Source organism: Giraffa tippelskirchi, chromosome 1 (assembly GCF_054371585.1).
Source record: "Giraffa tippelskirchi isolate mGirTip1 chromosome 1, T2T-mGirTip1v1.2.pri, whole genome shotgun sequence".
Lineage (NCBI taxonomy): Eukaryota > Metazoa > Chordata > Mammalia > Artiodactyla > Giraffidae > Giraffa > Giraffa tippelskirchi.
Genome location: NC_137275.1, coordinates 193,271,101 through 193,296,813, shown reverse-complemented (window position 1 = coordinate 193,296,813; position 25,713 = coordinate 193,271,101). Strand labels below are relative to the sequence as shown.

At 40.6% G+C, this 25,713-nt stretch overlaps 1 protein-coding gene across 18 annotated transcripts in view; it reads left to right on the top strand.

Moving 5' to 3' along the window:
• Positions 1-25,713, top strand: part of FRMD3 (FERM domain containing 3) — a 396,369-nt gene that overhangs the window by 207,898 nt on the left and 162,758 nt on the right. For 12 of the 18 annotated variants that reach the window (XM_081520403.1, XM_081520507.1, XM_081520514.1 and 9 more), the window contains one exon: positions 16,476-16,580. In XM_081520403.1, the coding sequence (XP_081376529.1) occupies positions 16,476-16,580 (105 nt within the window). Of the gene's footprint in view, positions 1-12,677; positions 13,465-16,475; positions 16,581-18,280; positions 18,670-25,713 lie in introns of those variants that run through there. The other 6 variants (XM_081520521.1, XM_081520492.1, XM_081520471.1 and 3 more) reach the window with 5 other exon arrangements.

Below are 25,713 nucleotides of genomic sequence, written 5' to 3'. Positions count from 1 at the left end.
GAGGCCTGGCGTGCTGCGATTCATGGGGTCACAAAGAGTCAGACACGACTGAGCAGCTGAACTGAACTGAGGTGAATATTAAAAAAATTCTCTTTCAGAGGGCAAATCTAGCATATTATGCTGATTAAGTTAACTGTCAGACCAACCCTTGTGTGATAAATATTAGGATTCTTCATAAGTATTTCATTTCTCATCCTTATGGGCACACGGGATTTCATTTCCCAGCCTGGCATGTTGCAGTCCATGGGGTCACAAACAGTAGAACACAACTTAGTGACTGAACAGTAATAACTCGTCTTAAAGTTAGGCCAGATTTTTTACTTGCTTTGGCTAATGAGCTGAGGTGACATACTTTTTATTGAAGTAGAGTTGATTTATAGTGCTATGTTAGTTTCTGGTATACAGCAAAGTGATTCAATTATGTATCCATATGTGAAACGGTTATATATATATGTATATTTCAAATTCTTTTCCATTATTGTTTATGATATTGAATATAGTTCCCTGTGCTATACAGTAGGAATTTATCTATTTTATATGTAGTACCTTGTATCTCCTAGTTCCAAACTCCTAGTTTATCTCTCCCTGTCCCTTCCCCTTTTGTAACCATAAATTTGTTTTCTAGCTCTGTGACTCTTTCTGTTTTGTAAATAAGTTCATTTGTATCATCTTTTAAAATTCTACATATAAGTGATATCAAGTGATATTTGTCCTTCTCTGTCTGACTTGCTTTGCTTTAGGTTTATCCATGTTGCTACAAATGGCATTATTTTATTATTTTTTATGACTGAGTAATATTCCTCTGTATGTGTGTTTGTGTGTGTGTGTGTGTACACCACATTGAAGTGACATGTTTCAAAACAGGCATGAGATTCACCATATTCCCTTCCCACTGCTGTGGTTATTGTTGAAGCTGCTTCCAAGAAGAATTCATCATTTGGAGTCCCTAAGCTGTGATGAGAAAAGCCCTCCCCTACCAAATCAGCATCAGCTATGTATTGTAGGCAAGAAATAAACCTTTGTGATATTAGCCCAATGACATGCTGGACTTTTTTAATGAAGTGATTTTTTATTTTATATATTTTTTGGCCATGTCAGGTAGTATGTGGGATTCTAGTTCCCAGCCATGGACTGAACCTGCACCCTCAGCAGTGGAAGTGTGGAGTCCTAACCTGGACTGCCAGGGAAGCTCCTGGAATTTTTTGTTACTGCAGCTTAACCTAGCCTACCCTGACTGGTATATCTTGGCTCCAATTCTTGCTTCTACATCTTGGCTCCAACTCTTGATTTCACGTCTCAGCTCCAACACTAAGTTATTTCATTTTAACCTCTCCAAGCCTCAGTTTCCCCATTTCTGAAATGGTTTGGATCAGATTCTCTCCACAGTACCTTTCAACTCTAACATCCTTAATTCTTCCCCTTTTAAATTAAGAACCCTCCTGCCAATGCAGGAGACATAAGAGACTCGGGTTTGATCCCTGGGTCGGGAAGATCCCCTGGAGAAGGAAATGGCAACCCACTCCAGTATTCTTGCCTGGAGAATCCCATGGGCAGAAGAGCCTGGTGAGCTACGGTCCATAGTGTCACAAAGAGTTGGACACGACTGAAGCGACTTAGCAGGCAAGCATTGCTCCTTTTAATAATTCTAGTCTTTCCTTTCCAGACTAACTCCAGGCTGGAGTTCATACCTGAATTTTTCCATTTGCTTGCTCTGTGACTTTGGGCAAGTTACTCAATCACTCTAAGCTTTATTTTCCCCTCCTAAAACATGGAAAAGCAGCTAGCTCTTGGGCTCATGTGGATTTAATTAGATGCCTAGTTGAAGTAATTTAAATAGTGTGGCCCACAATGCCAGCCACTCAGGGGTCCCTAAGCAAATTCCTGTCCATTCCAATCTCAGAAGAAGATGTAATGCTCATGTCTGCTCTCCTGATGCGGGGGCTCAGGGAGACATGAAACCCAGAGGGCTTGGCCTCTCTATTTCAAAACACCTGTTAGAGAAACAAATGTTGCAGATCATAGGCTAGACTAAGGGAAAAAGCAGGTATTAAGTGAAGATGTACTTAAATTCTGAAAGTATTGATTAATGAAGACAGCTTGAAAGCACTTTGCTTAAAATCTTGTCTCAGCTACCAGAGTGGAGATTACTTAAAGCTGTACTTTTCCCCTTTGGAACTTTAAATAATGAAAAAGAGATCTTTGTGTTCAATTTTATTCTGGATAATTACAAGATTATTTTGTGAAATTTATTTCCTTGGTCAGTCTCCCAAGTGGCAAGTTTTATGTTCAAATCCCCTGCTGGTTTCCTCCTCTCCGCCCTTCTCCCTCCCCTGAATTTCCCTTCCTTCCTTTTTAGGTTAATAGACTCTGTTTTAGAGTAGCTTTACATTTACAGAAAAATTGAGGAGAAAGTAGAGTTACCATACAACCATCCCCTCCCCTCCTGGTTTCTCCTGTTACTAACATCTTGCATTAATTAGTGTGGTACATTTGTTATCTTGATGAACCAATAGTGATACATAATTATTAACTAAATTCCCTAGTTTATATTAGGGTTCCACTTTGTTATACAGTCTATAGATTTTGACAAATATGTCACATATCCACCACTAAGTGTCATACAGAATAGTTTCACTGCTCTAAGATTATGTTTCACCTGTTCACTCTTCCCTCCCACCTCAGTTCAGTTCAATCACTCAGTCGTGTCCGACTGTTTGCAACCCCATGAGCTGCAGAACGCCAGGCCTCCCTGTCCATCACCAGCTCCCGGAGTCTACCTAAAGCCATGTCCATTGAGTCGGTGATACCATCCAACCATCTCATCCTCTGTCATCCCCTTTTCCTCCTGCCCTCAATCTTTCCCAGCATAAGGGTCTTTTCAAATGAGTCAGCTCTTCACATCAGATGACCAAAGCATTGGAGTTTCAGCTTCAACATCAGTCCTTCCAATGAACACCCAGGATTGATCTCCTTTAGGATGGACTGGTTGGATCTCCTTGCAGTCCAAGGGACTCTGAAGAATCTTCTCCAACACCACAGTTCAAAAGCATCAATTTTTCTGTGCTCAGCTTTCTTTATAGTCCAATTCTCACATCCATACATGACCACTGGAAAAACCATAGCCTTGACTAGATGGACCTTTGTTGACAAAGTAATGTCTCTGCTTTTTAATATGCTGTCTAGGTTGGTCATAACTTTCTTTCCAAGGAGTAAGCGTCTTTTAATTTCATAGCTGCAATCACCATCTGCAGTGATTTTGGAGCCCAAAAAATAAAGTCAGCCACTGTTTCCACTGTTTCCCCATCTATCTGGCATGAAGTGATGGGACCAGATGCCATGATCTTAGTTTTCTGAATGTTGAGCTTTTTTTTTTTTTTTCAATATTTTATTTTATTTTATTTTATTTTTTTTATAAATTTATTTATTTTAGTTGGGGGCTAATTACTTTACAATATTGTAATAGTTTTTGCCATACATTGACATGAATCAGCCATGGGTTTACATGTGTTCCCCTTCCTGGACCCCCCACCCACCTCCCTCCCCATCCCATCCTTCTGGATCATCCCATTGCCCCGGCCCTGAGCCCTTGTCACATGCATCGAACATGGAATGGTGTTCTGTTTCACATATGATAATATACATGTTTCAATGCTATTCTCCCAGAACGTCCCACCCTCACCTTCTCCCTCAGAGTCCATAAAATTGTTCCATGCATCTGTGTCTCTTATTCTGTCTCGCATATAGGGTTATCGTTACCATCTTTCAAATTCCATATATATGCATTAGTATACTGTATTGTTGTTTTTCTTTCTGGCTTACTTCACTCTGTATAATGGGCTCCAGTTTCATCCATCTCAGTAGAACCGATTCAAATGTATTTTTTTTAATGGCTGAGTAATATTCCATTGTGTATATGTACCACAGCTTCCTTATCCATTCGTCTGCTGATGGACATCTAGGTTGCTTCCATGTCCTGGCTATTGTGAATGTTGAGCTTTAAGCCAACTTTTTCACTCTCCTCTTTCACTTTCATCAAGAGGCTCTTTAGTTCTTCTTCACTTTCTGCCATAAGGGTGGTGTCATCTGCGTATCTGAGGATATTGATATTTCTCACAGCAATCTTGATTCCAGCTTGTGCTTCTTCCAGCCTAGCGTTTCTCATGATGTACTCTGCATATAAGTTAAATAAGCAGGGTGACAATATACAGCCTTGACATACTCCTTTTCCTATTTGGAACCAGTCTGTTGTTCCATGTCCAGTTCTAACTGTTGCTTCCTGACCTGCATACAGGTTTCTCAAGAGGCAGGTCAGGTTGTCTGGTATTCCCATCTCCTTCAGAATTTTCCACAGTTTATTGTGATCCACACAGTCAGTAGCCACTGATCTTTTTACTGTCTCTATAGTTTTGCGTTTTCCAGGATGTCATTTGTACACAATATAATAGGTAGCCTTTTCAGACTAGCTTCTTTCACTTAATCATGTGCATTTAAATTTCCTTTTCCTGGTGGTTCAGATGGTAAAGAATCCTCCTGCCAATGCAAGGGACTTGGGTTTGATCCCTGGGTTGGGAAGATCCCCTGGAGAATGAAATGGCAACCCACTCCAGTATTCTTGTCTGGAGAATTCCATGGAGAGAGGAGCCTGGCAGGTGGAGAATTCCATGGAGAGAGGAGCCTGGCAGGCTACAGTCCATGGTATCACGAGGAGCTGGACACAACTGAGTGATTTCACTTTATTCTTTCATGTCAGGGCTTAAAAGCGAATTTCTTTTTACCACTGAATTTTATCCCATTATACAGATGTACCAGTTTGTTTATCCATTTATCTGTTGAAGGACATCTTGGTTGCTTCCAATTTGGGGAAATTGTGAATAATGCTGCCATAAACGCTTGTGTTCACATTTTTGTATGGCCATAAGATTTTTACTCATCAGGGTAAATATCTAGGAGTAAAATTACTGGATTGAGCCTACATTTAACTTCGTAAGAAACAGCCAAACTGTCTTTCAAAGTGACTGCACAGTTTTATGTTTCTGTCAGGAGTGAATGAGAGTTCCTGTTGCTCCACTTCCTTGTCGGTATTTGGTGTTGTCAGTGTTTTGGATTTTAGCTATCTAATAGGTATGTGTTATCTTATTGTTTCAGTTTGCAGTTCTCTAATGTCATACGTTGTGGAGCATCTTTTCATGTGTTCTTTGATGAATTGTCGGTTAAGTTCTCGGAGAAGGCAATGGCACCCCACTCCAGTACTCTTGCCTGGAAAATTCCGTGGTTGGAGGAGCCTGTAGGCTGTAGTCCATGGGGTTGCTAAGAGTCGGACACGACTTCACTTTCACTTTTCACTTTCATGGATTGGAGAAGGAAATGGCAACCCACTCCAGTGTTCTTGCCTGGAGAATCCCAGGGATGGGGGAGCCTGGTGGGCTGCCATCTATGGGGTCGCACAGAGTCGGACACGACTGAAGCGACTTGGCAGCGGCAGCAGCAGCAGCTATTAAGTTCTTTTGCCCACTTTTAAAATTGTTTGTAATTTATTGTTGAATTAGGAGTGCTTTGTGTATTTTTGGATACAAATCCTTTGTCAGATATGTGTTTCACAAACACTTCAAGTCTTGGCTTGTTTTTTCATTCTCTGAACAGTTTTATTTTGCAGAATGAATGTCTTAAATTTTAATGAAGTCCAACTTACCAGTTTTTTTTTCTGTCATCAATTATGCTTTTTGGATTGTATATGAAAAGCCACTGAAAACCCAGGTCACCTAGATTTTCTCCTATATTTCCTTCTGGAGGTTTTATAGTTTTGTGGTTTACATGTAGGTGTATCATCCATTTTGAGTTAATTTTTTTTAAGATGTAAGGTCTGCATCCAGATTCTTTTTTTTTTTTTTTTGCATGTGTATTTCTAGTTGTTCTAGCACCATTTGTTGAAAAGACTTTCATTTCTCAGTTGAACTGTCTTTGCTCCTTTGTCAAAGGCTAGTTTACTATATTTGTGTGGGTCTATTTCTGGGCTCTGCTATTATGGGCTCTTTATTCTGGTTTCTTCCTTATTTATCAATTACCCTGCCAATACCACACTGTCTTGATCACTGAAACTTTATACTAAGTCTTGGAGTTGAGTAGTGTCAGTCCTCTGACTTTGCTCTTCATCAATACTGTATTGGCCATTCTGGATCTTTTCCCCTTTCTGTAATAACATTAGAATCAGATTGTTGACATACACAAAGGAACTGCTGATATTTTAATTGGGCTTGCATTGAATCTGTAGCTCAAATTGGGAAGAACTGACATCTTGACAATATAGAGTCTTATCTGTATGAACATGGAATAGCTCTCCAGTTAGTCAGATATTCTTTTGTTTCTTTCATCAGAATTTCGTAGTTTTCCTCACATAGATTTTGTACACATTTACACCAGTGTGTTTAATGTTTTTGGTGGTAATGTAAATGGTGCTGTGTTTTCAATTTCAACTTACAGTTGTTCTTTGCTAATATATAGGAAAGCAGTTCACTTTTGGGGGGCTGCGCTGGGTTTTCATTGCTGCACGCAGGCTGTCTCTAGTTGTGGAGAACAGGAGCTACTCCAGTGGTGGTGTGTGAGCTTCTCAGGGCTGTGGCTTCTCTTGTAGAGCACAGGTCTACAGTGTGTGGGCTCAGTAGTTGCTCCATGTGGGCTCAGTAGTTACAACACACAGGCTTAGTTGCCCTGCAGCACGTGGGATTTTGCCAGACTAGGGATCAAACCAGTGTCCCCTGCATTGTAAGGTGGATTCTTAACCCCTGGACCACCAGGGAAGCCCACAATTCACTTTTGTATATTTTGCTTTGTATCCTGCAACCTTGCTATAATTACTTTTTAGTTCAAGGAAATTTTCTTTTGTCTATTCCTTTGGGTTTTCTACATAGAAAATCACATAATCTTCAAATAGAGACAGTTTTATTGCCTCCTTCCCAATCTATCTGCCTTTCATTTACTTCTTTTATTTATTTGTTTGGCTGTACCAGATTTTAGTTGTCTTTTATTTCCTTCTTACTGCATTAACTAGAACTTTCAACATGATGTTTTAGAAGTAGTGAGGAGGCTGTCCTTGCCTGTATCTGATCTTAGTAAGGAAGCATCTAGTTTCTCTCAGTTAAGTATGATGTTAGCTTTGGCTTAAAGCATCTAGTTTTTCTCTGTTAAGTATGACGTTAGCTGTTTTGCAGATGTTCTTTACCCAGTGAAGAATCATTTCATTTTTAATCATTGGCTATAATAACCAAATCAAGCAGACTTGGTTTTAAATATTGACTTTCCTACTTTCTAGCTGTGTTGACCCTGAATAAGTTAATTACACTTTCTGAACCTTGGATTCCTTAGCTTGAGACTTAAAAACAACAACAACAACAACAACAACAAACACTTTTTGAAATTGTGGAAAGGATTGGAATTGGAAAACTCTAAAATCATTCAGAGGTTCAGTTCAGTGGCTCAGTTGTGTCCGACTCTTTGCAACCCCATGGCAGCACGCCAGGCTTCCCTGTCTGTCACCAACTCCCGGAACACTCATTCAGAGGTGAGTGCCTTTAAAAATTGGGGCTGACAGTGGAACCCTGAAACAGGAAGAAGAGTGAAAGATGGGGAAGAAAGAACCTTTTGAGTACTGGGCAGGGGTGGAAATTGCTAAGAACAGTGGACGCATCAAACACGATTCCCCAAACGTTGGGATGGATCTGTGAGCCAGTCAGAAGAGAAACAGCCTTCTGACTGAGTGCAGACACGCAGACCATCCTTTAGGATGAAAGCTGTGGAACACTAGAGAGATGATTGAGGTGGAAAACACTCAGAAGAAAAGCAAAGAGATGGAACCATTACTGACTAAACCACCCTGCCTGCTCGGTCACCTTGGTCATCCTTCAGAAGACGCCATTCAGGACTCGGGCAGTGAAGTGAGTGGCCAACCTGTCCTGGCTGCTTTATCTTCTTGTGGATGCAGTTTTGGTTTATTTCTTCCATAGGGCCCCTTTATATTCCCCAGCCTTGATACAAGTAAGCTACTAGCTGTGAGGATGGCAGTATATTTCTGTCTCCTCAGAGTGTGTAGAGGCTACCACAGAACTGAGGTAGTGGGTTTTGACTCTCTACCAAAGACCCTGGTGGGTCTAGGTGGCCACTTGGGTCTGGCCTTTACTTTTAGCCAGATACTCATTTTCAGGCAGTTGTTTTTTTTCCCCAGTAAATGTCTGGCTTTGATATTTGTTTTGTTATTTTCTAGCTTTTAGGTCACTGCTACAGTCATAACTATGCCCTCCCTTCCCCCACATTATAAATATGTATTGTTTACAAAAATACCTTTAATCAGTCTAGCCTATATTTTCCTAATTATATTAGCCATAATATGCTGATTATTATTATAAAGGAGATAAATATTCAGAATTAGGTCTTCAGCTTCTTGAAACCTTGGTTTTACCTTTTATATTTCTGAAAAGAATAACACAAATGAAAAACTTTTAATTTTTGTGTAAGAACCACAGATTGAACCATGAGAGATTGCTCTATACTTGTTTTCCTTTAAATTTCTCTTCATTTAAACAGCCTTAATATTACTTCTTTCCTCACTGTCTGAGGATGATGCAATTTTCTGAATATATGTCACAACCAGATAATAAATACCAGTTACTGGCTACAATAGGAAGGAACAATTAACAAAGAGATATATAACTTGCTATTTAAATTCCAATTATAAAAGCTAATTCCTTTCTAGCACGATACTCTGTTTTGGCTAAAGCTGTGGTGTCTCCCAAACAAAATGTATGAATTTATACAAATAAGCTTGAACTTTTTAAGCATAGATATAAACAGAGCATTTTTTATGTTATTCAATCAAACCATAATCTTTCTTAAATCAACAAATGCTTATTCTTCACAATAGAAGCAGAACTATTCAGTTTGCCAGTTTCTAGTTCTATCTGTTGTTTATCTGCCAATGAAAGTGAATGGATTGAGGCTCTTAATTCATCCAAGAAATGTAACCACCTGTTCCTAGAAGACACGCACGCGTGCATGCTAAGTCAGTTGTGTCCGACTCTGCGACCCCATGGATTGTAGCCCACCAGGCTCCTCTGTCCATGGGATTCTCCAGGCAAGAATACTGGGGTGGGTTGCCATGCCCTCCTCTAGGGAAATCTTCCTGACCCAGGGATTGAACCCCTGTCTCTTAATCTCCTGCATTGCCAGGCAGGTTCTTTACCACTAGCACCACCTGGGAAGCCCAGAAGACATGCTCCTGGCAGCAAACTAAGTATGCGGTTGCTGTTTTGGGCCTCACCATTGTCTAGAAGCCCCATTTGGAGTCTCTAGGTATCCACATGGGAATTGGATTCTTTCTTCCCAGGTGGAAGACCCAGCAGAGACTGACAAGGCTGCTCTTCCCTATATGTGCAGATGCAGGGGGTGCCCCTTCTCAAGAGCAGCTGCTGCAAGCAAAGAGTTCCAAACAAAAAGGCCCTTTGAACAAGAAACTCACAACCTTTATTACTAGAAAACTAGGTCTGGCAGCCCCACTTCTGTTTGTCAGAGAGGGTTCCTGGGGTGCCAGCCCCAAAATGAACTGTTTCCAGCGTCCTGGTCTGTGTTTCAGATTCTTCAGACCACTGCCTGCTCCCCTCATCTCGGTGATCCTCCCTACAGTCTGGCCTGTGTTGGGCTCTTCTTCCCTCCAAAAGTCCTAGAACTTCAGTGGCTGGACAGCTTCAGAGGGCAGCTCAAAGCTGTGTCCACGGAGGAGTTTTCCTGGCTATGAGGATGCTTCTGAGCAGTTAAAGGAAAATTCTTTCAAGAAACCCTTTCAAAAGCCTCTAGTTTGCCTCAGATTAGGGTTGTAAACACATTTCTCTAGGGGTTAAGAAGTGAGGGAAGTGGAAGACTGGGTGATGATATGTGGAAATGTGGTAGATTGTAGGGTTCCCCCACCATAGAAGAGGCAGTGATCCTGAGCTGAGCAAACTTTCATGGTATACCTTCCAGACCCTCTACGTTTTCAAGAGCAGCCAGCATCTAGATATCATGTGCAGTCTCCCAGTTTAAAGACACAAAAACACTATGCTGACCAACTAGAACCTGTTGGTAGATGGACTTAACACACTGGTTCTTTAGTCAGTAACCTCTGACTGTGTTTCACATCAGCACTGTCATTCTCCCTGTGCTTTTCTGCTTGGCTTGAGGCACTGGTTTACCTTCTCACCAGCAGCAACATGTTGAGCATGATAAGCAGAAAGAACAACTTGTACGGTCAGAAACAACAAGGAATTTTGTTGGCATCCTTGGAAGTTCATACTTAGGGTGAGCTTCCTGATTGGTGATCTGCAAACACAAGCTCCACTTTCCTTGTAAATAGTTTGGTTTCAGAATGGCTGCAGCAGTTCTAGGCCTCAGGCTTTTATGTAACAACATCCAGAGTGAACAGAAAGTCTCTTCCATAAGCTCTTTCAGAAGAGCAATTGAGAACCATCTCAGAAACATCAGTCAATTGCTCCTCAGGTCTCATTGGCCTAAACTAGGTCATGTGTCTTTTCCTGAACCAATCAGATTAAGGGAGGTGAAAAAACCCTTTCACTAACTGAGCTTGATTCCGGAGTAATAGTGTTTCCTGAGGCTCATGTTCTTTGTGTCCACCTGTGTTTGCACATAACATTTATACACATGCATGTGCATACCTGAACTGAACAAAATCTGGGTTCTTTTAGGAAAGACAAAGGGGTATATGAATACTGGGCAATTAACCAGTGACGTCTATGCTAATATGGTTTGTATTTTATAAAACTGCGTCTCTCTAGATCTAGTATAATGGTCGATAACCCAGTGCTTCTTCCTGCCAGGGTCCAAATTCTAGTAACTGGGGCACTTGATACTGTTCTCTAATCCTCATACCATTGTTTTCTTCTGTCTCTACATAGAGAAAAGAGGAAATATTGCAAATTGGGTTTACTACAACTGTTTGGGCGTAGGTGTAGGACCTGGATTTGACACACAAACTTAACTTTTGTGAGTCCATTTAAAAAATCTGTAACATGGGGAGAACATGAGTTACCTGAGAATCTACCTGTTATTAGGAGATTAAGTGTATGTAACACAGTTCTTGGGGTACAGTAATTGTTCAGTATATAGTAATTATCATTATTATGTTCATACCTTCATTCCTGAAGTTACCTATTCAAACCCTAAATATTGGTTTATAGCAACACATGAAGTATTTTGGGGGTTGGTACTCTTTTCCTCATTTAACCAAAGGTAGCAAAATGTCTTGAATATATGTATGTATAACTGAATCACTTTGTTTTACATGTGAAACTAACATAACATTGTAAATAAACTATATTTCAATAACATTTTAAAAATTTATATAAAAAGGAATTCTTCAGCAAAACAAAAATCTTGACCTGAAGTTTTAGGAATTAGGGATTGAAATCTGCAATACTTTTTCACTGAATACAAGCCATGGTTGATTTAGTCAGTGGATTTTTCATGTTCTTTTTCTTTAAGCACAAATATACTGTTGTTTTAACCTTGTCGTTGAACCAGGGAGTTGAAGTAAATGCATCATCAGCAACTGATGACAAGAAGAGTTAAGCAAAAAAAAAAAAAAAAGAATTCTTTGTCTCTTTGTTCACTTTTTCTCCCATAGAGGCCACTTCTCAGAAGTGAATACTATTTCTCTTAACTTCCTTGTATCTTGGCTATGAAACTGAAGACAAAGATTTAAGATTATTATAATTCTTATTATTAGTAGTAACGATATCTTACATTGGTATAGTGCTTTACAGTTTGCAAAAATGCCTTCATGTTTTACAAACCACAGATTTTTAAGGTCTGTGAGATTATAGATTATGTTTTGCTCATTATTTTTCTCTAATTCTTATCCCAATGACTGTTGTATGACAGATGTTTAACAAATATGTGAATGAGCCTCAAATTAACCCGGTGGGGTAGATTTGGAAGTTATCATTGTTATCCCCCTTTCATGCAAGAAGAAACTAAGTCTCAGAGATTTCATGACTTAAGGCTTTCCAGTACAAACTTTGAGGTGAGGAGGAGAGAGGGATTTTCTGAAAAATAGTCTAGTTTTTGACTATGAAAATTAGGTTCTTTTCTAATCTGTGAAAGAGAACCTGAGATAATGTGGGGTTACTGGAAGAAGTTCAGGGATCACATGCAAAATAAGGATTGTCAAAAAAATGGACAGAGGAGATAGAAAGAGGGCCCAGCCCCCTTCACTGTTTGAGGCTCCTGGTATAAAGAGACCCCACACCAAACCCTCAAACATGGCAGCCTGGTTTAGGTCAGTGTGTTAAACTCTGGTGAGAAACTAGTACTGGATCTTGTTCTCCCAATCTGATTTTGACCAATACTTGTAGAAAACAGTACAATAACTTACTGTAATTTCTGCACTTATGATGGCCCAGTAAAAAAGATTTTACATTCTAGCAAGTCCATAGACCACACCTTGACTGGATTGGTTTAGATTTTTAACACGCTAAAAATGTGGTAAAGAATCCACTTGCCAGTGCAGGAGACGCAAGAGATGCGGGTGCGATCCCTGGGTTGGGAAGATCCCCTGGAGGAGGGCATGGCAACCCACTCCAGTATTCTTGCCTGGAGAATCCCATGGACAGAGAAGCCTGGTGGGCTACAGTCCATGAGGTCACAAAGAGTCAGACATGACTGAGCAGCTGAGCACAGTGCACACAAAAATGTTAAACAACAATATTTACAATATTTTAGGATAGTCTTTGTAAGTGTCAATTCACAGTGCACTGTAGGTTGTGTGGATCAGTTTTGGGATGCGAGTTTGTGAATGGTAAAACAGATTATTCTTTCAACCCTGAGACTGTATAACCTCATTTAGAGATGACATCAAAAATCTGTGTTTCAGGTGCTTTCTTGAGGTGTGGACCATAATATCCTACTGACCTTTGTAGAAGGCCCTGCTCACACATTTGTGTCCTATTGTTCTCCACGTGTGTGAGATGCTGTTGTGATTAATACATCACAACTTGTGTAACAGCTCTAAGGAAGCTAGTTGATTTTTCTTTACTCTTCAGTTGGTACTAAAAATATAACTGCTATCTTGTGGGAGAATCAGTGAAATTTTGACATTAAAAAAAATTCTTTATATTAATACTTGAAATCCTTGGTAACTACTTCTCTGTGTAGACCTTGAAGGATTAGGGTGAAAGTCAACTAATTCTACTATGTTTGAAGAATCTCTAAAAATAGGACTAGGTGTCTTGCCTGAGACTCACTGTTAGTTTCCAGAACCTAGGTTTTCCATGAGAGAAAGCAGTGCCTCACTTTTTGATTCAGTAACACTCAGTGTGCCAGACACTGGCTTAGGTAGACACTAAGAGTGTGAACAATGGCCTCCACCGTCAGAAACCTCAGGAGGAAACCAATGGAAGGTCTGAGTCATTCACCAGAGTTCTAGAGGTGAGAGGTGTGAGGTAAAACCAGCGATTACCCCTAAGCTCATTCACTGAAGTGAAGTGTGTGGGACTGGCCACTGGACTTCTACACCCTTGCATTACTGATCCCCGAACAAACTTTTCCAACTCTTGATACTGGGCCCAGGTGGTCTTTTTGTTTAGGCAAGTACTGGGCTTCATGCACAGAAGTGAGACTGATAGGAATTTCCATGACTTAAGAGCATTGTCATGTTCTCCAGGCAGGAGTGGAACAGAGCAGAACATGAAGATGTAAACTGGCTTCCTTGGCACGAGGAAGCAACACAGAGCATCTAGAGATGATGAGACTGGATGACAGCCTGTAGAGTCTGTTTCAGATTCTGGGCAGTTTCTGTTCTCTAGGCTGGAAAAATATTTGATCTTTCTGACTGAGGAATAGACAATTCACAGGGGAAAATGGGCATTTTTTTTTTCTTGAGAAAAAAAAATGTACCTTCTGGATACAGATACAATTTTTGCACTTTTCCCATACTGGGAAAATTTCTTTAGACCAGTGCTCCTCAAACTTGAATGAGCGTATGAATAACTGAGAGATCTTCCTGAAGTGTAGGTTAAGTTCACTTGGTCTAGGACAGTGCCTGGAATTCTGTGTTTCCAACAAGCTCCCTCCTAAGTGATGCTGAGTTTGCTGCAATATTGCTGGACTGAGAATGGTGCTCTGAGGAGCAGAGACCTGGAATCCGCGTGGAAGCCTAGACCCGTGGGAACTGACCTCATCTGCTTTGGTGGGAGGCAATGATCCCTGTTTCTGATACAGTTGTATTATCCAGTCACTACATTGTCTGCAGTGGTGTTTCCTTCTCTCAAGGTTCTTAAGTAGTCAGAGATATTGCTTTAGAGTATATATTGGTTGCTGTGCTTGTCATTAAAAAAAATCTTTGTTGTGCTTTGGAGTACTACATTTTCTTTAGGGCACAATGCTAGCAGTAGCTGTCTTGCACAATCAAGGCCTGTTCAATCCCCCATCATTGCAAGGCATTGCCTTAACCCACAGGTCTTGTGTGTCTCGCATATGTTGGAGATAGTCCACCATAGTAAATCCTGCTGCAGAGAGCTTGGCAATCTAATCATAGAATGATGAACTTGTGTTATGTTCAGTGATTTGATCCTGCAGCTGCATCTAAGATGGACAGGTTGCAGAATAAATCTTTGCAAGGTACTATATCCATTGATTTTATTCTGGACATCAAATTTAGTTGTCTTCAGATATAGCTTCGGCGAAGGCAATGGCACCCCACTCCAGTACTCTCTTGCCTGGAAAATCCCAGGGACAAAGAAGCCTGGTAGGCTGCAGTCCATGGGGTTGCTACGAGTTGGATACGACTGAGTGACTTCACTTTCACTTTTCACTTTTGTGCATTGGAGAAGGAAATGGCAACCCACTCCAGCGTTCTTGCCTGGAGAATCCCAGGGATGGGGGAGCCTGGTGGGCTGCCGTCTATGGGGTCGCACAGAGTCGGACACGACTGAAGCAACTTAGCAGCAGATATAACTTGTCATTTGAGCCTCCTGGTTTAAAAACCATTACAGAAATCTATCCATTTTTATGTTTTGTCCCTTTTGAGCTACATCAAATGAGTTCTTTTAGAAAGAAAAGGTTAAAGCTCATCCAAATTTGTACTCACAAGTGATTTCAGGAAAATTGAGGCTTCACATCACAGTATGTGCTTATAAGCACTAATCCTTTGTTCAGTGCACTGCGTCCCAGGCCGGTGAATGACTTCTTCATCTGGTGGTAGTGGTTTCTAATGAAAAAGTAGTCATGTAGCATAGACCAAACCAATCTTCCGAAATTGTTTTAAAGTGGACTGGAAGAGTGGCTCACTTAAGGTCTCTGATTTCTTCATTTACTTTTGTAGGTCACATTCCATCCCTACAACATTCCATGGATCTGTCAGCGACTTTGATTGAAGCAGAAAGTTATCAAATATCCTGATGAGGGCTTAGAAGGGTCCTTGCTATTAAGGAGTTTTGTTGTAATGGTATTTATCTTAATCAGATTTGGCAATATGTCTCTTACTCATTGAACTTTAGAGGGAAAAATCATCTAGCCAACTTAGAATCTAGTCCAACCAACTCGTTTTACTGATGTGGAGACAGCTGGGAAGTTTGCTCAAGGTCACCCAGACCTGTCTCTGAATCCCAGTTCTGGGCTTCCCCCCAACCCCTGATCTACCACATGCTTTTGTATGTTGATTTATGGATGTGACATGGCTGTGAGGCCTGAGGCAGCAGGTTTTCCACCTTCCCTGATGGGAATTGGGGTGGTTCCACTGATACATTCGTTGCATTTCCATACCATCTAGACTCTGTGTTCTAGCAGAGTCGCAGTAGGTTCACCAATGCTCTAGAGAGGCAAAATGACACAGAGCCCAGATTCTGCAGCCTGGTGGTCTAGGTCAAATCCTGCTTTGCTCCGTACATATTTTGTGACTTTGGGCAAGCCACTTAACCTCTCTTTCAATATAAAATGGGGACCTTCCTTGTAGGGCTATTGTGAAGACTGAATGAATAAATACTACAGAGCAGTTGGAGCAGGCAGCCAGATGTGTAGTATGTGGAATTGTGTGTGGTTTTGCAAACTATGAATCTCTACTAGGCATTGAGCTATGAAATCAGTGTTCTAAATCATTAATAGCATTCTAGAAAGTAAATGGCAATACTAGAATTAAATAGTCAAGAGTGCTGCATCTATGCAGGGCATTGTTTGGTGTTCTTTTGGTTCCTTTTTTGGTGTCCCTTTGGTATTCGTGTGTGTGTGTGTGTGTGTGTGTGTGTGTGTGTAAAATGGCTCACAGTGTGAAAATGAATTTCTCACTGTGGATTGCACTCAAGAGTTTGGATGCCCTGCTCCAGAGATTGGAATGAGTGAATTGATTTCTGTACATGCAGACCTATCAGAGTGAAGGAGGCACATGTTAGACATGAATGTACAAGGCAAGCTCTGACTGAAACATAAACGTACTTCTTTTGCAGAGGGAGACCAAAGGGCAGTTTCTTATTGACCACATCTGCAACTACTACAGTTTGCTGGAGAAGGATTACTTTGGCATTCGTTATGTGGACCCAGAGAAGCAGCGGGTAAGAGTTGACCACCATCTAGATCCATTTTGGGGAAGCACTCAGCCTTTGAGGGTGCTGAATAGGTTCTTCTTAGAGCAATTGTGATGCATTTGATCTCATAATTATTGATCACATGATTATTGACCATACAGCCTGGGGCATGTGTATATATGTCTGTGTGTGTATAAGAGTATATGAGTTTGGCACCATTCTCCCTGGGCTTATTGAGGCGGGAGGAAGGGCTTTCCAGAAAGCTGCTCCCACTTGACTGAAGAGAGAATGAATGTTCTTGTGCCCTTTGAACCTAGAGTTTGCCGAGGCTTCTCAGACAGTCATTACATAAAATCTCATTATAGAGAAAAAGCCACCTTTCACTATAAAAAGCCATTGTTAGAGCAGGGAACAAGGAGGTGATTGCCTGATGGGCACAAGGTTTTCTTTTAGGGTGATGAAAATGTTTGACACTTGATAGAGGTGACAGATATACACCATTGTGACTGTTTTAAATACCACCTAAAATGTATACTTTAAAATGTTATGTTAGTGAGTATTGCCTCAATTAAAACAAGAAACTTTGGCAGATTATGGGTAAAGTTACTTTGAAAAGTGTTAGTTGCTCAGTTGTGTCTGACTCTTTGTGACCCCATGGACTGTAGCCCACCAGGCTCCTCTGTCCATGGAATTCTCCAGGCAGGACTACTGGAGTGGCCTGCCACTTCCTCCTTTAGGGAATCTTCCTGAGACAGGGATCGAACCTGGGTCTCCTGCATTACAAGCAGACTCTTTACCATCTGAGCCACCAGAGAAGCCCAAAAGTTATTTTGAAAGCTTTCTCTTTGGGAACCACCAAATTTGACAGCCCCCATTGTATTTCTTAGAGTAGGAAATGGCAACCCACTCCAGTATTTTTGCCTGGAGAATCCCGTGGACAGAGGAGCCTGTCTGGCTATAGTCCACGGGGTCACAAAGAGTTGGACATGACTGAGTGACTGAGCATATTGTATTCTTGTTCCTGGACACATGTATCCTTCCTGGCCTCTATTGCTGCATGAGTAGTCTTGCTTTCTGAGAGGGGGTACCAGTCTAAGAGTGTTCAGGTATGACATCTGCCAAACTCACAGTGATATGTGTCCCTCACATTGAAAAGACCCCAGGAATCCCCATCCCAGCTCCTGCCACCTAGGGCTTCTCATTCCTGCATGAGTACCAGCTATGCGTAAAAAGGCCCTGTATCCACTCCAGTCTCTGTTCTTACCCTGCCCTACTGATAAGCATGGCAGTGTGTGAAGGGATCAGCTGGGGGTGACTACCCTTTTTAATTTGCTCTCCTCCTCACCAGTGGTCCTGGTCATCTTCCTATTTCTTTTTCCCCTCCTGGTTCTTAGTTTTGTGTTTACTGACCTTATACAGTGAGGGAGAGGCTCACAGAGTGTATTTTTGTAAAGGAGGAGGATATTGAAGGGATAGATTAGTTTTCTGAAACATGGAGAATCTTATTTGCATTTCAGTAGGACCTAATCTTCTATAAAGGGATATAAGGCAGTGGCTCAGAAGAAGGAGATTTTGGTTTCCTGTAGCACTTGCAGGAACCCTTGAATGAACCAAGTATTTACCTGAGTAAGAGGAAGGTAGCAGGACACTGTGAGGATGTGGGACCTGCTATGAGATCACGGAGGGGATTTGTATGGTGTTTACTGTTGAGTAACAGTGACTTCCAGACTAGCCCTGCAACTAAGTCAGTTAAGGTGTTTGCTAAAATTGATTAGTATGGACCTTATTCTAGACCTCCTGAATCAGAATTCCTGGGGCTAGGGCCAGGAATAGGTATTTTAATTCATCTTGATTCTAATTTTGATGTAGCCATCCTAGCTTTGACTTCTGACCAGTGTTGGAGACTATGGCATAAAGTCATTCATAGACATAATTTCTTATGGCCTATGAAGATATTACTCTTGTATGGAGAGAGTTTGAACCTACGTCTCTTGCGTCTCCTGCATTGGCAGGTGGATTCTTTACTACTAGCGCCACCTGGGAAGCCCCATGGAGAGAGAAACTGGCTCGAAAACATTGTTACTTGCCCAAGGCCCTATGGGTAGCGAGTGATGAAGTAAGTACTTGAATTTAGGATTATGGTTCAGAGTTCCCCTGGCCACACAGACTCTATGAACAACATCAGTCATCTAACCACTACTGAAAATTATTTTTATACAAAATTAACAGCCTACCTGCAGAAGTAATTCTAGCTACCATTGCTTGAGCATTTATCATATGTCAGGAATTTTACTCATATGGTCTTTAGTCTTCCCCAGAACACTTCAAGGAAGGGGGAAACTGAGGCACAGAGATACAATTATGGCTAGTAATTGTAGGAGGAAGAATGGAATTTAAAACCATAATATTTCCATTTTATCTCTCAAGTGAAAATTTGAAACACAGCCTAGATTAGGAACCTGTGAATCCTTTTTGTAAAGGGCTATACAGAAAATATTTCCAGCTTTGTGACTGATAAAACTTCTGTTGCAGTTCCTAAGTAATTCAGTTCTAATGGAAAGTGGCCATAGACAGTACCTAAATTAGTGGATGTGTGTGTGTTCCAGTAAAACTTTTTCTCCAGTGAAAGTATTTCACAAAAAAGACAATTGGCTGTAGTTTGCTGACCCTTGGCCTAGACAATAACTGGATATCACTTAAATGCATAAGCCTTTTTTGTCTCTCTTAAACCTCTCACTGAGGAGATTCTGGATAAAACATTAATAAGCAAAGTCTTTCGAATTGGACTCAGATATAAACATGAATTCATGTTCTTAAATATACATAGATAAATACAGAAGTGAATATGTATGTGTATTAAGGTGGAGGGCTAGTATGTATACATATATTTCCAAGTTCCATCCATGGAGGTGGCTTAGAGGCAATGATACCACAGTAGTAATGAGCACACCTAGCTCTCAGATCTTGGTTTCAAATACCATGTTAATAAAAGGAAGAAGGGCTTCTTGCAGAAATGGCTGATTCTAGATCCAGTATAGGGAAATAATAAAGTGAGCCTGGAGCATCATGCGGTGCCAGGAAATTAAAAAAAAAATACTCAAAAAACCAAAATGTAGAGTGCTAGGAAAGGTACTGAGCCAACAGGAAAGAACTGCCAATGACCAGAAATGAAACAACTGAAGTGACCAGAACAGTAATAGTATTGAATTATAATCCATAGAATAAATATTCATGAGTCCATACTGATATAAATAAATAATTGAATAGATAAATAAAAGGAGAAGTGGTAGCTCTTCCTTACAGAGCAGTTCCAATTAATAAATATAGAGAGATCAAGAGAAATAAAAAGCCAGTATTAGAGTGCCAAAATAATAATTGCTGTGGGCAAGATCCATTGATGAATGCTAAAATTAGTGGGCAAAAGTTTGAGGAGAATCAAGGTATTTGTGCAGTCTCAAGGTATCCTCTCCCCCAACCCACACTCAGCCTGGTATTTTTTAATTACAAGAGGAAAAAGAAAAACTTTAAGTGGAGAAACTTGGCAGACATCACTTTAACCAAGTGATCAGGATTAACATCAGCAATAAAAAGACTTACCAACATCATGGACTCCCAGATACCAAGCACTGAGAAGGGCACTCTTTCTCTGTGGTATTCTTTGCAATAATGCATAATTTCATTCAAATCTTGAGAGAACATCAGACAAACTAAAGGGGAGACATTCTCCAAAACAATTCACCCACACCCTTCAAGAATGTTCAGGTCATGAAGAACAAGGAAAGATTGGGAAACTCTCACAGATTAGAGAGGTACATCAACTAAGACAATGTGGAATCCTGGACTGGATACTGGAACAGAGAAAAGTGTAGGAGTGGGAAAACTGGTGAACTCCAGGTTAAGTCTGTAGCTTAGTTAATAGTATTGGGTTAATAGTCGTTTCTTAATTTTGATAATTGCTCTATGGCTATATAAGATGCTAACACTAGGGAAAGATGAGGCACCTTTTCTGTAGGTCTAAAATTATTTTTTTAACTTGAAGTTTCTGGGTTGATGTGCTTATTGTTGTTTATATTTTGATGTGGCTTAGCTTAATTTTTAGTGTCTGGATTCAGGTAGTAGATTAGTAGGAAAAATAAGGGCCTCTCCAAAACAAAATCATCTTCTCTGATGTATTCTCTAAATTGCTTAGAGGGCTGCCTGAATAGTTCTGTTTTTCCTGTGACCCCATGGACTGTTATTGCCTTTTGATTTTTGAGGATGCAATGTGAGTGTAACTTCCACATGGATTGCAGAGTAGTTACTATACAAAATTGTATGAACTTTGTACTCAGAAAGAGGCTTGGACTTTTTACTTAGATGCTTGGACTTTGTCATCACATGGATGCAAATTAAATCCCATCTCTGTTGGTTAATAAGTGTGATCTTGACCAAGTTATGAGCTTCTCTGAGTCTTTGTCCTGATTGTTAATATAGATAACAACACCTACATATGAAATTGATATGGGAATTAGATATGATATGTAAATACCTAATAAATGATATATATGGAGTACATAGCATGTGTTATTTTTATTATTGATTGTTATTATTACTATTACTATGCATTAGCTGGGCGTCCCAGATGGAGCTAGTGTTAAAGAAATCGCCTACCAATGCAGGAGACATAAGAGACGTGGGTTCAATCCCTGGGTTGGGAAGATCCCCTGGAGGATGGCATGGCAACCCACTCCAGTATTCTTGCCTGGAGAATCCCATGGACAGAGGATTCTGGCAGGCTACAGTCCATAGGGTCGCAAAGAGTCAGCCATGGCTGAAGCGACTTATCATCCTTGTACACATGCATTAGCTAGGTCTAGGTGAGGCAATTACATGAGGAAATACAGAAATGATTGGCAAGTCTAAAACCTAGAAATGTTAATAACTTCTTTCAAAGGCAGGGTGGCCATTATTATGATCTTTGGGGAGAGAAGAGGGAGAAGGAGAACCTTGGATAATTAGAAAAAGGGCTCAAAGACACAGCAATATGCTGATATGAGAGTCTTAAGTAGAGATTAGTTGACAAACATTAGTTTGCTTGTTTTTAACCAGCTCATGTTCTTTTTCTCCGTGGAAAATATTGAATTATTTAAATAGAAAGCTAATCAAGAAAAAATCTAGTTAGAAAGGCTGATGTGGAACTTATTCTCTTGTGGGAGTTGGTGGTTTGCCTACTACTCTTCACAATTTGATTTACAGTACACTATTGTGGAATATTAAATATTTAGCACTATTACATTTGGAATACCATATGTTTGACAAGATGTCTTGTGTCCCATATGCTGTGAGAGTGGTGAGGACTGAATCAGTAAATGATGACTACCTTTACTATTTAATAGCAAAGGCCCAGAATTTCCATTATTTTAAAATATTGATGTAAGAAGGGACAAATTGAATACTGGTCAATAAAATCCTCTCTAATGCCCACCACATTTATCTTCTAAAGAACTCATATAATCTTAGTTGCCTAAGATTAGGAAGAATATGAGTAGTATTCTCCTCATTTACTGAAAGAGAAAGCTGAGACTACAAGTGTGGAAGTCTTGGGAGAAATAATTCCAGAAGAAAAAAATCTTATTTGGCTTATCCAAGTATTTTTTCTTAAATGTAGTGCAATCTTTCTACCACTTCTGCTCAGGTGCTAAGGTAACTTCTCTTTGGAAACATGAAGTTTTGAAATAATTAGTTGGGTTTCATAATTCTAGTTCTGTGGCTTTGATTTGTTATGTCCATCCTCTGGATTTTCTTTGTTACTCTTCTACACTCCCTTTTTCTCCAAACCCAGCTAGGGAAGTCACCCCCACTGCTTTAGAGCTAAGGACGTACCCCAGCCCTAGCCAGCCAGAGGAGGAATTATACCAGGACTTTGATGTAGGTAGTTAGTTTATAGACTTCAGGGAGACCAAACCCAGTGCTTTTGATTTTTAACTTCCCTATCTCTAAGCATCTGTTTGACCCACTTACATGAGTGCCATTGACTTTTCTAACTTAAGGGATATTCTGACACATACCCAAGGACAGCATATTTACTTTGTAAAACCACACCTCTAAGGCAGTCTCTGCAAGCACCCTTGTTTTAGGGCATTCTGTGTCATGTGGCCACTGGACATCCTTTCTGATAGGATGACCTAGGAAATCATGGATGCAGGGACATGCTGAACTTCCTCCAAATATAATTACAGCCTTGAGGTTTTTGTGTTGGCAGCCAGAAAGAACTAGTGAGCCTATCAGTGAGTTTTGTTAACAATGGGAAAAGACCTTGCCTATGTTAGAGCAATTTGCTTTTGTTGGAGGTACCTTTGTGGGAGGACATGGAATGGAAAAAGAAACAGGCCCAGTGATTTGAAGTTTCACTCTGGGGATGGTGCCAGGAAACTAGATAGCATTATGTCCCACCAGCTGCTCCTTCCATTGAAAGGCTGCTTTCTGCTCCGGGGGAAATTGCTTCACAGATGCTTGAAACTAGGAATGAGAGGGGTACCTGAGATCTAGGACAACCCTAAACTGAAGAGGAGGGTTGTACTTCTGCCTCAAGTCACTGGTCATGGATTTGTCCGCTTAATGAGTCCTCTTTTTAAAAAAAAACATTTTTTTTTTAATTAGAGGATAATTACTTTACAATATTGTCATGGCTTTTGCCTTACATCAACATGAATAGACATTAGGTATACATGTGTACCCTCCCTGTTGAACCCCCCTCCCATCTCCCTTCCAATCCCACCCCTCTAGGCTATCACAGAGCAAATGGTTCCTCTTTTATTTTTAAGTTTCAGGGGTATCAAAAATCAAGATTACTTGGATGTCTGTTTCAGGAGAGGTATGGACAAGTAACCTGGCTTTGCAGGAAAAGTCTTTGGGTATTCAAGTTACAAAGAATACATCACTATCATAACAGCTTGAGAACCAGATAAGTTGTCAGTAATTTTATTGTGGTCCAAGGTATTAATGCTGACAGATTTTGAGAAATTATCATATTCTTTCAGAAGAAAGCAGAATTTGATGTTTAACTAAGATGATTGCTTGCTAATGACTCTATCTACATACACCTGATGTCTTCTCCTTGGAAGGAATGGGATGCCTGATAAAGAGGTTGCAATCTGAAAGTCACTTAGCCAACTGAGATCTCATAATTTTAGTGACAGGGAGGAACAAACTCATGAACTGGTCATCTTGTTCAGGTCAAAATGCGGAAATAAAGAAGAACTTCTTGGAATATGCAGAGTAGGAAGACCCTGAGCTCACCTTCTTTTGTGGGCACAACATAATTAGGACTGTTAAATGGCAGCTATCTATGAAAACAAGCTGATGGAGCAAAGATCTTCCACAATTAAAGATACAAAGAAAGAACCACAACGTGACAGGTAGAAGGGGTGGTTACACAGAATGGTCACACCCAGGGGAAGCAATCCAAAAACAGAAAAGATAGTCACAATTGTAGAGGTTTTCTTCAAGAAGTGAAGGCCCTGAGCCCCATACCAGGTTTCCCAGCCTGGGAGTACTGCACCAGGAAGATGGTCCCCTTAGAACATCTGGTTTTGAAGATAAGCAGGGCTTGCATATGGGAGAGCCAGAGGGATGTAGGAAACAGATCCTGCTCTTAAATGGTGTATTTTATATGAGTATGAAGTCTCATATACTCCAAATCCCAGTACAGAGGAAGTAACTTGAAAGGATCCTTGGTCAGATCCAGTTGCTGATCTTAGAGAGCCTCCTGGAGAGGCAGAGGCAATTGGGACTCCTGCTAGAGACATAGACACTGGTAGCAGCCTTTTTGGGAAGCTCATTCTATCACAAGGACAATATATATATATTCTATCATAATATTAATATATTGCCAAGCACCATTTTGGAGCCCTTCTCTAACCTATTAGCACTGGGGGCTTACCTGTCCACCAGTGGGCTGGCACCAACTTGGGGACCCTCTATGCCCTGCAGCTAGTGCCTCAGAACCCAGCCTCTCCCACCACCCCAGGCCCTGCAGCCAGATTTCTTGATACCCAGTCCTGCCCACCTACAGGCTCACACCAGCTACAGGACCCTTTAGGACTCTGCATAGTCAGCTGCATAGTCAGACCTGGCCCTTCCTACCAGTGGGCCAGCAGCCAACGAAGCAGGGCTTAACAGCCAACTGTGCTGGGTACCAGCCTTTCCTATGAGCATGCCCACAATAGTCAACTCTGCAATGACAAAAAGTGGGAAAAAGACCTAAACTGACTTTTCTCCAAAGAAAACATACAGATGGCTAACAAACACATGAAAAGATGCTCAACATCACTCATTGTTAGAGAAATGCAAATCAAAACTACAATGAGATTCCACCTCACACCAGTCAGAATGGCCATCATCAAAAAGTCTACAAACAATAAATGCTGGAAAGGGTGTGGAGAAAAAGGAACCCCCTTGCATTGCTGGTGGGAGTGTAAATTGATACAGCCACTATGGAAGACAGTATGGAGATTCCTTTAAAAACTAGGAATAAAACCACCACATGACCCAGCAATCCCATTCCTAGGCATATACCCTGAGGAAACCAAAATTGAAAGACACATGTACCCCAGTGTTCATTGCAGCACTATTTAGAATAGCTAGAACATGGAAGCAACTAGATATCCATTGACAGATGAGCAGATAAAGAAGCTGTGGTATTTATATATACAATGGTTATATTACTCAGCCAAAGAAAGGAATGCATTTGAATGAGTTTTAGTGAGGTGGACAGACCTACAGCCCATTGTACACAGTGAAGTACATCAGAAAGAGAAAGATAAATATCATATACTAACACATATATATGGAAACTGGAAAGATCGTACTGATGAATTTAGTTGCAGTGCAGCAATGGAGAAACAGACTTAGAGAACAGACTTATGGACCTGGGGGAGGGGAAGAGGGAGATGTATGAAGAGAGTAACATGGAAACTTACAATACCATATGTAAAATAGATAGCCAATGGAAACTTGCTGTATGACTCAGGGATCTCAAATAGGGGCTCTGTAACAATCTAGAAGGATGAGATGGGGAGGGAGATGGGAGGGAGGTTTGAAAGGGAGGGGGCATATGTATACCTATGGCTGATTCTTGTTGAGTCAGAAAACAACAGAATTCGGTAAAACAATTATCCTT